Below are 17536 nucleotides of genomic sequence, written 5' to 3' on the forward strand. Positions count from 1 at the left end.
GACTGAAACACAAATTGAAGCTACATCTGACAGAGCTTTATAATAACCACAAATATCTGAGCTTTAGTCTTTTGTGCTGAGGAACCTCTGAAGAGTTTTGAATAAGAGAATCACAGGTCAGTGTTGTTTTGGGAAGCTGCATAAAAGATGGTTTGAACATAGAGAAAGGTCGCCTGTGAGGCTATTGCAATGGTCTTAGTGGGATAATAAGTCTTCGTCATTAAGAAAGTTGCAGAAGGAAATGAGTATGATAAACATTACATCATTTATAGAACCTGCCAACTGACTGGACACAGAGCATTAATGAACATCATAACCAGGAAGATTTTCAGATTTAGGGAAATTATGAGTTTGCTTTTAGATGTTAAGTAGTTGTTACCTTTGGGACAATCAAGGAGTAAGTATTTCCTGAAAATCTAAAAAAACAACCTTTTAGATCATAGGTTGAAATAGAGCCAAAGAAACAAATTTTTATCATCCGAACATACTTCTTACTTCACAGAAACATAGTTTAATCTCAAATATATCAAGCCCTAGTTCTAAATTCATGATCTGAAATATTCATATTTTATAGTATACACATGAACACACACATACATGTGAAATTATAGATTTATTGGTATTCTTTTAGAGATTGTGTTTAAACATACTGTTAATGCTTAAATAACTTATGTCCCATATATATATGACTATATATATGACTGTATGTGTTAGCAGATCTTTTACTGTTTTAATTAGAATTCTTAACAAAGAAAGATTTTTTCCCCCTCTGAGAGATTTAAGCAATTTTGTCTAATTGTTCCTTATGTTAAACTACCATATTATAAGCTTCTTTGGAATAATAAAATAGTAGTGCAGTTATCCTTTTAAGGATCTCTAGGTTGTTATGCCATTACAGCTTGGTGGCATTCTGCTGACTACAGATTGGTGAATGAGAGGGGATAACATTAGGATGGTTTCTTTTACACTGTTTCATAAAAGCGTTACCAGTATGTCATTTAGTAAAATGTTTATTTATTAAAAATTTGAATGTAAGAAGTTCAATATAATCTACCTCAACATTACAGAGAGGATTGTCAACTATCAATCAAGTGCATAAAACTGAGCAAATTCATTTGTATGCTATTTATTTGAACTAAATCTCTAATAAGCCTCTTCTGCTAATTGGACTTAACATTTATGTTGCTAAATGAGAAGCATTTTGGCTGCTATATAGGGTGGTAAGACTTACCCAATGGAATAAACAACTAACATCTGTTATCCTGTCCTGCTCCAGCTTGGCTTTTACAAGTTAAGGATATCAGCCCTGAAGACAAGGTTATCAAATATGTGAATCTCTGGCACACCTACATTTATATGAAGGCAAAGAAATAGCACATCATGAGTAAAGACCAGCTAACCAAAAGATACTGAGTACAGCTAATTTATTTTCTTTTAACCTTTAAAAGCCTTACAACCTTGAGCAAAAACTAGTGGAAATTAAAATTTTTCTAAAATGACTTTTTATAGTTAGTGTCACTTTTTTGGTTAGCATTTTCCTACCTGTACAAATTGATGCTGATAGTTGTTCAGTTCAGTTCAGTTCAGTCGCTGAGTCATGTCTGACCCTTTGCAACCCCATGAACCACAGCACACCAGGCCTCCCTGTCCATCACCAACTCCAGAGTTTACCCAAACTCATGTCCATTGAGTCTGTGATGCCATCTGACCATCTCATCCTCTGTTGTCCCCTTCTCCCCCGCCTTCAATCTTTCCCAACATCAGAGTCTTTTCAAATGAGTCAGCTCTTTGCATCAGGTGGCCAAAGAATTGGAGTTTCAGCTTCAACATCAGTCCTTCCAGTGAACACCCGGGACTGATCTCCTTTAGGATGGACTGGTTGGTCTCCTTGCAGTCCAAGGGACTCTCAAGAGTCTTCTCCAACACCACAGGTCAAAAGCATCAATTCTTTGGCGCTCAGCTTTCTTTATAGTCCAACTCTCAAATCCATACCTGACCACTGGAAAAACCATAGCCTTGACTAGACAGACCTTTGTTGACATGATAGTTGTTAGGTTAACTGTAATTGCTTTTATAACAAATTTATACTTATTTTCTTTAAAAAGAAGCTAAATTCGGATTTGGCTGAGCTTCGAAAAGAAAAAGAAGATTTACTAAAGACAGTAGAATCTTCATCTGAAATCACATGTTTGACTGAAGAAGTTGCCCAGGTAACAGTTCCACGGATACAGATTACATCACTTGGCCCTTCAAGGAGCATGGATTTGGAAATGAAGCAATTGCAGTGTAAACTAAAGGTGATTATAAATTTTATTAAAGATGAAAATGTGTTATTTAAAGATATGTTTAAAGATATCCTTAAAGAGCATTTTAAGAATATCATTAAAGAATCCTTAAAGATATGTTTCTATCAATTCTAATTTAACTTTACTAATAAAAGTAAATTATGGTATAAATAATCCTTAAATTGTTAATACTACACTTAGCCTCATCTTTCTTTTTAACATGATAGATTCTTACCTGGTAATTTCATAATACTATTCGTTGAAAAAAATGACAAGACACTATGAGATCCTAACTTAGGAGATGATGGAAACTGGCCATTGCCATTTATTCCACTATTCAATTCCTCTCTGCCTGCTACTGAGCAGAATTATTTTCAAACATGTAATGTATCAACATAAATAGATTTGCTTTCCTGTACATATTTGCTACTATTTTAATTTGGTGGTTCTTTGTTGGAGAAGGGGAACTAGAGGAAGAGAGAGGAGGCACAGAGCAAAGGTGAGTTGGTTTAATAGATTTCAGCAAGTTAAACCTGAGAGTGGGAATAAAAAGCAGTGTTCCTTTTGTTTACAAAGAATTATGTCTTAAGTCTAGGTGAAACTGTCAGCAACGTAAAAGTAAGATTGTCTTTATGCTAAAGAGAAATATCTTATAAGCAATAGGATTTGTGAGTTTTAATTGGAAAGTTTACTTTCATGCTTCTTAAAACATGCTCATTTATTCCTCACATATTAATTATTTTCTTCAGTGGGATTGCTCTCTGGAAGCTAAATGTATGTGGGACCATAGCTATAATGAGAGTTACTAGAAAGAAAATTCTGATTGAAAATGCACAGAATATAGCAGTAATAACCATGACTGTTATGAGAGTATTAAGGTATAGAATTGTCCAATAGATTCTGTTGCTTTCAATCTAAAATATTATATGTGTTCTCTCTAATAATAACATCTTTAAATGAAGGATTACTAGTAGGATAAAGTAGGATAAAGTTTAAAATAAGTTCATGTACTATTGCTTGAAAATATTTTGCTTTATTATTAATAATCAGATAAAACAATTGATATTAACTTAGATGCTTATTAAAAGTCATTTTTCAGATAGGTCTTGTGTACAGAACTTGCCTTAACAACTACATTTTATAAGTTTTAACTACCTTACATAATAGAAAGGAGAAAAAATAGTTGTACAAGTTTGGGTCTGTATATCTTCTCTTAAAATCTGTTTCTGACTGAATAAAATGGAGTAAAATGTATAAATTGAACATTGCAGTGTTTAGATTTTATATGGAGGATAAAATCCATTGAGGTCTTCTGTGGCGATCTTGTCTACCAGAGACTTTTATTCACAGTTCTGTGATTCTTATATTTGTCTTATGTGCCTAATAGCTTTGTTTTCACCAAGATAAAATAGAATGTTAAATCCAGTAATGTCTAATCTGACATCTAAATTTTTTTAACTGTCAGTAATTTTAAGTTGATTTTTATTTTACTTATTTGATTTTGCTTACTTTTAATACTTTGTAACAAATTTTGGTAATAGGCCTATATGGATATCTGTAAACTTCTTGGAGCATAGTGTCCCATGGTGTAAGTTTTTACCCATGTATAAATCATCCTCACTTTGAAAGAATGTGTCTTAAAGGTGAGACTAATAAGAATGCCTAAAGCAATTTAGATCATGCTTGACGTAAGTTTGAAGTGACTGTCCATATCTAACTTGGAGTCCTGAAACACTGACCAGGCTACATAGGGACAAAGAGGATAAATCTTTACTTTTGTCTTATTACATGTTTTAATATGGAAATATTCTGGAAGACTAGGTACTTTTAAGTACCTAGTAATCTAGTTACTACAATTTATGTTTTGATATTCTGTTGGTTTACTAGGATTGCCATAACAAAATACGATCCAGTGGCTGGCTTGAATAATAGTGTTTTTTTCCCATAGTTCTGGAGTCTAGAAATCTAAGCTGAAAGTAGTGGCAGGTTTGATTTCCTATGGGAAAGACTAGAGATCTCTTCAAGAAAATTAGAGATACCAAGGGAACATTTCATGCAAAGATAGGCTCGATAAAGGACAGAAATGGTATGGACCTAACAGAAGCAGAAGCTATTAAGAAGAGGTGGCAAGAATACACAGAAGAGCTATACAAAAAAGATCTTCATGACCAAGACAATCACGATGGTGTGATCACTCACCTAGAGCCAGACATCCTGGAATGTGAAGTCAAGTGGGCCTTAGAAAGCATCACTACAAACAAAGCTAGTGGAGGTGATGGAATTCCAGTGGAGCTATTTCAAATCCTGAAAGATGATGCTGTGAAAGTGCTGCACTCAATATGCCAGCAAATTTGGAAAACTCAGCAGTGGCCACAGGACTGGAAAAGGTCAGTTTTCATTCCAATTCCAAAGAAAGGCAATGCCAAAGAATGCTCAAACTACTGCTCAACTGCACTCATCTCTCACGCTAGTAAAATAATGCTCAAAATTCTCCAAGCCAGGCTTCAGCAATACATGAACCATGAACTTCCAGATGTTCAAGCTGGTTTTAGAAAAGGCAGAGGAACCAGAGATCAGATTGCCAACATCCACTGGATCATGGAAAAGGCAAGAGAGTTCCAGAAAAACATCTATTTCTGCTTTATTGACTATGCCAAAGCCTTTGACTGTGTGGACCACAGTCAACTGTGGAAAATTCTGAAAGAGATGGGAATACCAGAGTACCTTACCTGCCTGTTGAGAAACCTATATGCAGGTCAGGAAGCCACAGTTAGAACAGGACATGGAACAACAGACTGGTTCCATATAGGAAAAGGAGTATGTCAAGGCTGTATATTGTCACCCTGCTTATTTAACTTCTATGCAGAGTACATCATGAGAAACGCTGGGCTGGAAGAAGCACAGGCTGGAATCAAGATTGCCCAGAGAAATATCAATCACCTCAGATATGCAGATGACACCACCCTTATGGCAGAAAGTGAAGAGGAACTAAAAAGCCTCTTGATGAAAGTGAAAGAGGAGAGTGAAAAAGTTGGCTTAAAGCTCAACATTCAGAAAACGAAGATCATGGCATCCAGTCCCATCGCTTCATGGGAAATAGATGGGGAAACAGTGTCAGAGTTTATTTTTGGGGGCTCCAAAATTACTGCAGATGGTGACTGCAGCCATGAAATTAAAAGATGTTTACTCCTTGGAAGAAAAGTTATGACCAACCTAGATAGCATTTTCTAAAGCAGTAATGCCTTTGTTGACATTACTTTGCCAACAAAGGTCTGTCTAGTCAAGGCTATGGTTTTTCCTGTGGTCATGTATGGATGTGAGAGTTGGACTGTGAAGAAAGCTGAGCGCCGAAGAATTGATGCTTTTGAACTGTGGTGTTGGAGAAGACTTTTGAGAGCCCCTTGGACTGCAAGGAGATCCAACCAGTCCATCCTAAAGGAGATCAGCCCTGGGATTTCTTTGGAAGGAATGATGCTAAAGCTGAAACTCCAGTACTTTGGCCACCTCATGCAAAGAATTGACTCATTTGAAAAGACCCTAATGCTGGGAGGGATTGGGGGCAGGAGGAGAAGGGGACGACAGAGGGTAAGATTGCTGGATGGCATCACCAACTTGATGGACATGAGTTTGAGTGAACTCCAGGAGATGGTGATGGACAGGGAGGCCTGGCTTGCTGTGCTTCACAGGTTTGCAAAGAGTTAAGACATTACTGAGCGACTGAAATGAACTGAACTGAACTGAACTGAAGGCCTCTTTTCTTTTTGTGGATGGCCACCTTCTTGCTGTGCCCTCACATTGCCATATCTCAGGCTGTGTGGCATGTTTTAATTCTTCTCTTATAAGGAAACCAGTCATATTAGATAAATGCCTTCCCATGTGACCTCATTTTACCTAATTCAGTTCAGTCGCTCAGTCGTGTCGACTCTTTGTGACCTCATGAATTGCAGCACGCCAGGCCTACCTGTCCATTACCAACTCCCAGAGTTTCCCAAACTCATGTCCATCAAGTTGGTGATGCCATCCAGCAATCTCATCCTCTGTTGTCCCCTTCTCCTCCTGCCCCCAATCCCTCCCAGCATCAGGGTCTTTTCCAATGAGTCAACTCTTTGCATGAGGTGCCCAGAGTATTGGAGTTTCAGCTTCAGCATCATTCCTTCCAATGAACAACCAGGACTGATCTCCTTTAGGATGGACTGGTTGGATCTCCTTGCAGTCCAAGGGACTCAAGAGTCTTGTCCAACCACACAGTTCAAAAGCATCAGTTCTTCGGCTCTCAGCTTTCTTCACAGTCCAACTCTCACATCCATAGATAACCACTGGAAAAACCATAGCCTTGACTAGACAGACCAAGTACATTTTTAGGTACTCTGAAGGGGAAGGTTAGGACTTTAGCATATGGATTTTGCCAGAACACAATTCAGCTCATAACAGGTATCAAAGTGCTAACATGATTTTCCAAGAAATAGAGTATGTTCTACTCAATATGTTTTATACCTATTTTTTTTTAAAAACCTGGTTAGATTTGACTCTCTTAAAGATCTACATCTATCTGTTTGGTTTTATCCAATGAATTTAAACTTTTCTATGTAAATTCTTAGGTATACCTCTGAGATGTACACGGTTCATTCAGAGATGAGAGGGCTCATGTGCATTTTCTGTAGCTTCATTTTTATGCACATTAGACACATTTTCTCAAGGAACTCAACTTTATCTAGATAGATAATAAGATACGTAGTGACATAAAACTGCCTTCCAGTAAAGGATATATACATTGGTTATTTCTATTTAATTTGTAACTTTTTATGCAATCTGGATTGAATAGTGCACTAATTTATATTTGTGATTTTTTTGACCACTTTTTGACATATACTGTGTTCTCTTCCAGCTTTCCAGTAAGTTAATAATGAAGAATAATAGTTTTTAAACTAGTTTTACTTTATATATAATCTATTGTCAGTCTAGTTCTGTCTTTTAAAAATGTTAACTCATTACTCGTTTCAAGCCTATGAGAGAAGTTCTATTATTATATTATTTGATAGTTAAGAAACCTGAGTAAGTTAATTGTTCAAGGTCACAAAGCTACTACAGAGGCAGAGCTGATATTAGAACTCAATCAATCGGTCTCCAGATCCATGCATTTATTCAGAAATTTTAAAAAGAATTTAATAAACTTAAACCGAAAAACTCTAACCAAGATAGATTATTACCGTATGACATCTTCGAAATATGTCTTTTACTCCAGATTTTGTAGCTGCAGATAAATATTATGTTATAGGAATTGGAAAAGGGTCAGGGGACCTAGGTTTTGATCATTTTTCATCCAGTAGCTTCTAGGACCTGACTGAGGAAATTACTTAGCTTTTCCAGAGGTCTAGAGCAGGGACAACTTTGTACCCATTTCAAAAGGATTTTGGAGGATTAAAATAGCTGTGAGATTTAGAGAGTCTAACAAAAGTATCTATAAGCTAGCATTGTTTTATTTATTATAATTCTGTAATCCCTCAATTATCCAGAAGTCAGAATTACTGCATTTTTCAGCCACCTAAAATAACAACCATAAATTTAAAAACATAAAAGAATCAGTTATCTTAAAATCTACTTAGTTTATTCTGTTGAAGATATTTTCACTGTTAATTTACTACCTATTATTTTTTATTTTAAATACAGCTGTAATGAGTTTATTTGTTTACCTTCTCAGCAGAAAACACCAAATTAGAAGTATGCATACTAAGGGACAGGGTGATTGTTTTTAGGCAGAAATATTGAGAGAAGTAAGAAATTATGATCAACAGATTGATAGATAAAATATAAAAATGCTAAGGTAAAAATACAAAATTAGAAAAACAGCAGCCTGGGACCATTCAGAGCAAGGCTGAGTAGCCATTTATATCATGATGTATTTTAAAGGCATCACTATATAATGATACAGTAGTAATAAATTAGACATAGTAAGATACCAATTAATGTAGTGATAATATTTATAATATAATATCATTATATTAAAGTATCACTATTGTTTAATGTGGGGCTTCCCTGGTGGCTCAGCTGGTGAAGATAATCTGCCTGAAATGTGGGAGACCTGTGTTCAATCCCTGGATTGGGAAGATTCCTTGAAGGAGGGAATGGTCTACACACTCTGGTATTCTGGCCTGGAGAATTCCATGGACTGTATAGTCCATGGGGTCACAAAGAGACACAACCGAGCGATGTTCACTTTCACTTTAATTGGTTAATGTAATCTTGAATTATTATTTCTAAATGAATGAACAGTCATTCCAGAAAGAATTTAAGACTATTAAATTATTTATTATATTAGTTTAATACTTTTAAAATTTAACACATGAATAAATTTCTGTCAACACTATCTTATAGGTAAAAATCCAAAATATCAAAACCACTAAATAATATCTTAGGGTACATGTTTTCCTGGAATTTGAGTCAAAATTAAAAGCTAGGGATCCCTGGCACTCTAGTTACTACCTCTGGCCCCTAAGCTGTGCAAACAACAAATTCCACAATGCTGTTCTGCTTTGAAAAACTAATAATTATATATAAATACTTCCCAGGTTGCTCAGGGGTAAAGAATCCACCTGCCAATGCAGGAGACATGGGTTTGATCCCTGCGTCAGGAAGATCCCCTGGAGAAGAGAATGGCAACGCACCCCAGTATTCTTGCCTGGGAAATCCCATGGACAGAGGAGCCTGGGTGGGCTGCAGTCCATGGAGTCACAAAGAGAGTTGGACAGGACTTAGCAACTAAACAGCAACAATATAGGTTCAAGGAAAAAAGTATTAGTATTCATGAGATTCTGGATCAGTTATTTATTATTGTCTAACAAATTATCCAAAATGTAGCAGTTTAAAACAATAGCAATTTATGATCCAGTGGGTTCACTAGGTAGTTCTTTTGGGCTGTTTGCTGGGTCCCCTCACACACCTGCATTCTTCTAAACCAAGGATTTATCTGGGCTGGAAGTTCCAAGAGAGCCTCACTCACGGCTTACGATTGGTCTGTTGGCTTCATCTGGGGTACTTCAGTATTCTTCCAAATGGCCTTTCCTCTGTACTTGTTGGTAGGTGATCCCAGAGCAGCATTATAAGAGGGCAAAGGTGCAAGCTACAACAATTTAAAGCCTGGATCTGATATTTGCATAATGTCATTTATGCCAGATATTTTCTGTCAAAGCAAATCACAGGCCAGATCAGATTAAGAGGGATGGGAGATAGACTCCATTCCATCCTCTTGGTGGGAGGTGCAGCAAAATATTTGTGACTGTATTTAGTCTGATTATTAGTAAATCCGGAATTAGTTTTAAGTAATCTTATTAAACCATAAAAATACTTAGTAATACACATTTAAATTTTGTAAAATCTGTATTTCCTATAAATATATTTTTGTAATATCTTTGCAATTATTATATGAGTGTGTTCTTCTATGATTTTGACATGTTATATAAAAATTTTAGTGTGCCCTGATATTTCTATTAGAACATACAAAATGAAACATTTTCAAGTGTTTAATTGTTCATTTTAATTATAACCATAATTTTTGCATTTTTATTACTGTTCATGAGAATGACATTTATATTTATGCTGCCTTAGAACAAGATTGCAAGGTATATTTAAATTTATATATATTTTTAATCTAGAATGCAACTAATGAACTCACTAAACAATCTTCAAACTTGAAGTCTCTGAAGTTTGAACTCCTAGCAAAAGAAGAACATATAAAGGAAATGCATGAAAAGTAGGTTGCTTTATATTTTTATCCATTGTATTTGGTGCCACCTAGTGGCAAGTAACTCTATTAAACACTTAACCCCAAGAAACAATACCAACATGTTAAAATTGTTTTCCTGTCTTAGTTTATGTTTGAACCTAAATAAGATGAAAGTTTAAAGAATATTATATATAGTATAGTTGATGGCAAGATAGTTAACTACTTTTATTAATTAGAGTAAAAATGTTTAAAGTTAGATTTTCCTTCTTAGAGTCAACGTTTTAATCTTGAATAAATATCAGTTAATGGCCTAAACACTATGAACAGAAAACTTTAGAATGTAGGAATTATTTGACTAAAAAAATATATATATAAATATGTACATATATATTATATATATTGATTTATATTGGAGTTATTACTTAAGCTTGTAAAGCAAAGATAAAAAAAGTTTTGTTTGTATTTAAAATAACTGAAGAGTTATGAAATATTGTACTTTGTATATTTATACTAAAAAAGGAGTTTACAATGTTCTGTCTCACAGAATCAAAATCGTTTCCTTTCCATAACTTTTATATGTATCTAGAGCTTAGAAGTGATGTGTTTAGAAAGAAGTTTAGTCATTCATAATTAGAGATCACTTACTTAAAAGTGATCTTAGTAGATAAGGAATTTCCCTAGTGGCTCAAATGGTAAAACATCTGCCTGCAGTGTGGGACCCGGTACAGTGCAGACCCAGGTTCATTCCTTGGGTCGGGAAGATCCCTTGGAAAAGGAAATCGCAACTCAGTCCAGTATTCTTGCTTGGAAAATCCCCATGGACAGAGGAGCCTGGTTGGGCTACAGTCCCTGGGGTCCCAAAGAGTCAGGCAGGACTGAGCAAATTCACTTTCACTTTAATAGATAAAACTGTTAGATAAGAAAATTGGTTAATTTTTTTTAAGCAGAATATCTTGAAGCTTCTTGATAGATTGAGTTAGTCTTACTTACTGTTTACCAATGAGGACTTTAGATAACATTCTTTGAATCCTGTCTTCTTTACCTGCCAGCTCTGGATCTCAAGTTAATAGAATTAACTCATAAAGTTCTTAGAATTGAAATACATGTAAAGCACTTATAACAGTGACTGGTACATAGTAAACATTCATTAAATGTTAGTTATTGTTGTTCTTATTATAATAGTAATAGTGGTTATTACATTTATCATTTTATACTTAGCATTATCACCTTAAGCTAAACTGATACATCAGTTCAATCACTGATATGTCTTTATATAATATTATAAATCACTTCAGTGTCTTTATATGATATTATCAAATTTTATACTTCTTTATTATAGAATTGTTTATCAGAAACAATCAGTGTTATGATTTTGATAATCTCTAAATGTTACTTGTATTTTTTTTGGAAGCATGAGTGGTATATAAATATAATAATTTTAAGTTTTCAAAAAATTTTATTAAGCTTTCTCAGTTCTTTTTTTAATGCATATGTTTATATAAAATACTGCATTTACCAAGTCACAGCTGGATTATAGATTTTAACATTTTACTCAAAATACTAACAGCAATATTTTAAACCAAGCAATTATTTTATTAATTTGCAATTAATCAGATAGCACTTAAAAATTTACAGTAGGTATAACATTGGATAATATGTAAGATACTATCACTATTGCAGTATTTTCTATCACTCTTGATAAGATACCTTTTTTTCCCTTTCAAGGATGTCTCGAATGGAGAGGGATATAACCATGAAAAGACATTTGATAGAGGACTTGAAATTTCGACAGAAAGTAAATTTGGAAAGTAATGAGAGCATTAATGAAATGCTAGAAAATCTTGAAAAAAAGGTATCAATTTTTATATTCACTGACACTAAAAAAAAAAGATCACTCCCCTTTGTATTTACTTTCTTAACTTCAGTATTCAATCTTAAAAAAATGTGTAGTAAATATTCATAAAATATACCTGTGTTGTTACATAATTACATCATTTGCCCTGAAAGTACATTTTTTGTTTTAAAATTCAAGACAAAATCTCACACATAATATAGCCATTCATTCTTTTTATATTGTAAATATACCATGAAAAGTTCAGTTTAATTTTAAAAAATCTGTAATATTTTTGAGATTCAAACTTCTATTATTTTCAGCATTTTCTTTAAAACTACTATTTATAATGATAGAATTAAGCTTGTGTTTTAAATGAAAAAATATGCTAATAACTATCAGTTCTTCAAAAAGTGTACTCCCTACAATTGTTTTAAAGTATTTTCTTGTGCATGTTTAATTCAGTGTACTTAAGAAAAGAGTCACATTTAAAATAATTGTACACTATCTGACCCCAAAGTAAAATCAGCAGTTTGCTGACTAAGAGATATTTTTTGTTTAAAAAATTTTAAAAGCTGCTATTTACACAAATCATAAAGCAGCTTGTGCTTTGGCATTCACAAAATGTCATCCACTCCAGAGAGAACATCTCCCTTATTTTCCTTGTTGGAGATAAAACATGTAAGTAATGCTCAAATGGAAGAGAGAAAATTTTACGTGAGCAAGAACATGTGTACAGATTTTCTTTCTCTTTCTCCTCCACATACCCTCACAAATTATAATTACTTCATATAGGTTTTTTTCAATGCTGTCTTTTAAATTTTGTTCATTTTGACTTCAATAATCATTTGAAGTATACAATGTTTGTATAAGAATTTATTTATCTTTAATAGTATTAAACTGAAAAAATGTTTTCTTCTGGTATTTTTTAGCATTTTTTTAAAACATGTGTTTATTTTTAATTAAAGGATAATTGCTTTATAATATTGGTTTGGTTTCTGCCACGCCTCAGCATGAATTAGCCATAGGAGTACATATGTCCACTCCCTCTTGACCCTCCCTCCCAGCTCCCACCCTTTCCCGCCCCTCTAGGTCGTTACAGAGCCCAGTCTGAGTTCCCTGAGTCACACAGCAGGTTTCCACTGGCTGTCTGTTTTACATGCGGTAGTGTATATGCCTCCATGCAACTCTCTCCATTCACCCCACTCTCTCCTTTCTCCTCCTGGCCCATGTCCATAAGTCTGTTCGCTGTCTGCATCTCCATTGCTGCCCTGCAAATAGGTTCATCAGTATCATCTTTCTAGATTTCATATATATGTGTTAATATACTATTTGTTTTTCTGTTTCTCACTTAACTTCACTCTGTATAATGGGCCTTAGGTTCATCCACCTTATTATAACTGACTCAAATGCATTTCTTTTTATGGCTGAGTAGTATTCCATTGTATACATTACCACAGCTTCTTTATCCATTCACCTGTCAAGGGACATCTAGGTTGCTTCCATATCCTAGCTATTGTAAATAGTGCTGCAATAAACGCTGCGGTATATGGATCAGTTCTGGTTTCCTCAGTGTGTGTGCCTAGAAGTGGTATTGCTGGGTCATATGATAGTTTATTCCTAGTCTTTTAAGGAATCTCCAAACTATCTTCTATAGTGACTGTATCAATTTATATTCCCAACAACAGTGAAAGAGGGTTCCCTTTTCTCCACACCCCTTCCAGCACTTACTATTTCTGAAATTTTTGGTGATGGCCATTCTGACCAGTGTGAGGTGATATCTCATTGTAGTTTTGATTTACATTTCTCTAATAATGAGTCATGTTGAGAATCTTTTCATATATTTATTAGCTGATTGGTATGTCTCCTTTGGAGTCTTCTGCTGTTCTTTGAAATGCACAATAAATATGTTATAGTACTTATTTAATTTTATCCTAAAAAGTACATGTTATATTGGAGAATACAAATTAAAGTTTTCTATGACTTGGCTTATTAAAGAATCAAAACAACCATCTTTTGCTTAAGAAAGTTCAGGTTAGTAATTAAAGGAAACGTAGTTAAAGATAATCTTGTATTATTAGGTAGAAGTCTACACAGCAATATTCATGCTTTTTTGCGCAGTTTTTGGGTGTTGTTATTGACTTATGTATTGTTAGCCTCACTCACTACTGACTTCAGTGTGGTTAGTTCGTGCTCGCAGTGCTGTATGAGTTACACAAATCTTAGGCTTGAATTTGATATCATTTATGAGAAAATAAATGAAATTATTTATTCATGCATTCATTTGGTTTCTGTTAAAACAAATACAGTGTAGAACTAGACTGCCTTTACCAATAATATTTACCTTTGTGCTTTTAAAATTTTTTTATTTATTTTTTAATTGAAGGATAATTGCTTTACAGAATTTTGTTGTTTTCCGTCAAACTTCAAGCTTAACATGAATCAGCCATAGGTATACATATATATATATCCCCTCCCTTTTGAACCTACCTCCCATCTCCTTCCCGCTCCCACCCCTCTAGGTTAATACAGAGGCCCTGTTTGAGTTTCCTGAGACATACAGCAAATTCCCATTGGCTATCTATTTTACATATGGTAATGTAAGTTTCCATGTTACTCTCTCCATACATCTCTACCTTTGTGCATTTATTGTAGGTAAAGACATTAACTGAGGAGTGTTCCAACAAGAAAGTATCAATTGATTCACTAAAGCAAAGACTTAGTGTTGCTGTAAAAGAGAAGTCTCAGTATGAAGAGATGTATCAGCAAACTAAAGAGGAGTTAGAAAAAAAGGTATGGTTTAGGATATTTTAGCTTAGAGGTGGACTATAACAATCTCTTTTTTATTTTTATTTCTCCCCAAACCTACTATGACTTACTTAAATGTTTCAAATGTTCTGCAAAGGACATTTATATCTCTACCTAAAACACTAAGAATTTGTTTACTATTAAAGGTAATGCTGTATTAGAGAAACAGATTTTGTTTATCTTGATGATTTATAATAAATGAAAACTGTTGTTAAGAACTTATATTTATATAAGTAGATATAAAGTTTTAGGTCCATAAAGGAGATCAGCCCGAATGATGCTAAAGCTGAAACTCCAGTACTTTGGCCACCTCATGCGAAGAGTTGACTCATTGGAAAAGACTGATGCTGGGAGGGATTGGGGGCAGGAGGAGAAGGGGACGACAGAGGATGAGATGGCTGGATGGCATCAGTGACTTGATGGACGTTAGTCTGAGTGAACTCCGGGAGTTGGTGATGGACAGGGAGGCCTGGCATGCTGCGATTCATGGGGTTGCAAAGAGTTGGACACGACTGAGGAACTGAACTGAACTAAACTGAAAACTTATAAACGAATTAAATACTTCCATTTGATATATGAAATCTTTTAGTCCAAAATCCCTTCCATGTCTTTAATGATTTATAATTTTTAAAAGAATAAATTGATTTCAATGATAAATATGTGGTAATATGTGCTTAAGATAGTCATTGAAAATAAAGTTTTACTCAAATGAAAATAAATACAAGATATAAAGAGAGTAATGAAAAAAAAAAAAGAGAGTAATGAAACCCTTTTTTTATCTTACATCTCTAACTTCCAAATCTGTTTAAGAAACATATTTTTATTCTATGATTACTGGTCTTTTGCAGGATCTCAAGCTTACTTTCCTCCTGTCAAAAATAAATGAGACTGAATCTGCCATGGCAGAGATTGAAACAGCAGCATCTAAGCATCTTCAAGGGTTAGCAATGCAAAGTGAGCAGGCCCTAGAAGGTGCACAGAAGAAATTGCTACTAGCCAGTGAGAAAGTAGAAGAGTTCACCATATTTGTGAAGGTTTGAATTATTTGCACTTTACTAACTGGTGCTTTAATTCAGGCGCAGAGGGCAGTGGCCTATTTCAGACGATCTGGGGTATTCTTGAAGTTCCTTTCTGCTTTCTTTCCCAAACCACAAAGCGTCTTCCTGTACCCTACCCACCACACTATTCAAATTTTGTCTATGAAAGATTCATTTTCATAGCTTGAGTTTAAAAATGTCCACTATGTTTTTAATATTCTTTTTCTAGTGTCAGTTTAGTTATGAAATTTTGGTAATCACATAAGCAAGACATGTTTTAAGACCAAAGAACTGAGTTATTTCCATTCCACTTCCTTTTAAAAATCACCCAAGCAAGAACAACCAGAAGCTTGATCCATGATCATTGACGTTAAGAGACAGAATTGAGTTATTTCCATTCCACTTCCTTTTAAAAATCAGCCAAGCAAGAACAACCAGAAGCTTGATCCATGATCATTGATGTTAAGAGACATTGCACCTGGGCCCCATAACTTATCAGGCATGGAATGGGTAAGTGAAGTGAAAGTGAAGTGAAGTCTCTCAGTCGTGTCTGACTCTTTGCGACCCGTGTACTGTAGCCTACCAAGCTCTTCTGTCCCTGGGATTCTCCAGGCAAGAATACTGGAGTGGGTTGCCATTTCTTTCTCCAATGGAATGGGTAAAGGAATGGTAAATGATCTGGCAGGACAAAAGGAAGGCAAACTAGAATATCTACAAAGGGTGTACCATCTAGAAATTATCTGAATAATCCCAGAAAGGCTTAGGCATTGGCTATACAAGGAACCACCGAAGCTAAGAGTGGTGGGGGAAGGGAGAATACCAGGTTTTGTTTCACAGTATTTATAGGAGAGTGTTTAGACCTCTGGTCTGTACTTCTGCCCTGACATGGTCAGCCAGTATTCCTCCCTAACTATTCTGGGAAAATGTAGGAGGAACAGTTTGGTTTCAGGGATAACAAGGGACTGAGGCCTGGGAACCTGGGGATTGCTCCACTCTTTTTAATGCCGCTATGAGTTGTTTCGGAGAGGGCAATGGCACCCCACTCCAGTACTCATGGCTGGAACATCCCATGGATGGAGGAGCCTGGTGGGCTTCAGTCCATGGGGTTGCTGAGGGTTGGACACGACTGAGCAACTTCACTTTCACTTTTCACTTTCCTGCATTGGAGAAGGAAATGGCAACCCACTCCAGTGTTCTTGCCTGGAGAATCCCAGGGACGGGGGAGCCTGGTGGGCTGCCGTCTGTGGGGTCGCACAGAGTTGGACACAACTGAAGTGACTTAGCAGCAGCAGCAGCAGCATGAGTTGTTTACGCTCCTATTTAGTGCCTTTTATTCTGCCTTGTATTGTAGCTAGCAAACAGGTCTGTTGCCATTATGCTGTCCCCTTTGCTGAAGATGTGAATTTGACCCCTGAGTTGGGATGATCCCCTGGAGAAGGAAATAGCAACCCCCTCCAGTATTCTTGTCTGGGAAATCCCATGGAAACAGGACTAGGGCCTGTTGGGCCACAGTTCACTGGGTTACAAAGAGTCAGACACGACTTAGCAACCAAACAACAAAAACAACTGGCACATAATAGAGCTTGCTAAATTCTTGAGAAATTGACTTTATATCTGCTTCAAGAATAGTGCTGGACACGTAATCACTGCTCAGATTGAAACCTCTGTGAAGGCACGAGCTATGCACACTCATAATGAGCATAGTTAAAGAATGTTGAGCACAGTTAGAGAATGTACATAGTTCCTACATGGAACATTATGATCAATGGGACTCGTTCTGTGCAGAACTTAATAGGGTACGGGTACACAAAATACACATTGTTACTATTAGTAGTAGTATTAATAGTAATAGTGT

The 17536-nt window shown here is 35.4% G+C and overlaps 1 protein-coding gene across 2 annotated transcripts in view; it reads left to right on the top strand.

Annotated features, from left to right (window-relative positions):
• Positions 1 to 17536, top strand: part of CNTLN (centlein) — a 361476-nt gene that overhangs the window by 312489 nt on the left and 31451 nt on the right. The window contains exons 19-23 of one of the 2 annotated variants that reach the window (XM_069576629.1): positions 2106 to 2297; positions 9935 to 10032; positions 11731 to 11857; positions 14492 to 14629; positions 15493 to 15678. In XM_069576629.1, the coding sequence (XP_069432730.1) occupies positions 2106 to 2297; positions 9935 to 10032; positions 11731 to 11857; positions 14492 to 14629; positions 15493 to 15678 (741 nt within the window). The remainder of the gene's footprint in view (positions 1 to 2105; positions 2298 to 9934; positions 10033 to 11730; positions 11858 to 14491; positions 14630 to 15492; positions 15679 to 17536) is intronic. The other variant, XM_069576630.1, reaches the window with a different exon arrangement.

Source organism: Ovis canadensis, chromosome 2, assembly GCF_042477335.2.
Source record: "Ovis canadensis isolate MfBH-ARS-UI-01 breed Bighorn chromosome 2, ARS-UI_OviCan_v2, whole genome shotgun sequence".
In the NCBI taxonomy this organism is placed as follows: Eukaryota; Metazoa; Chordata; class Mammalia; order Artiodactyla; family Bovidae; genus Ovis; species Ovis canadensis.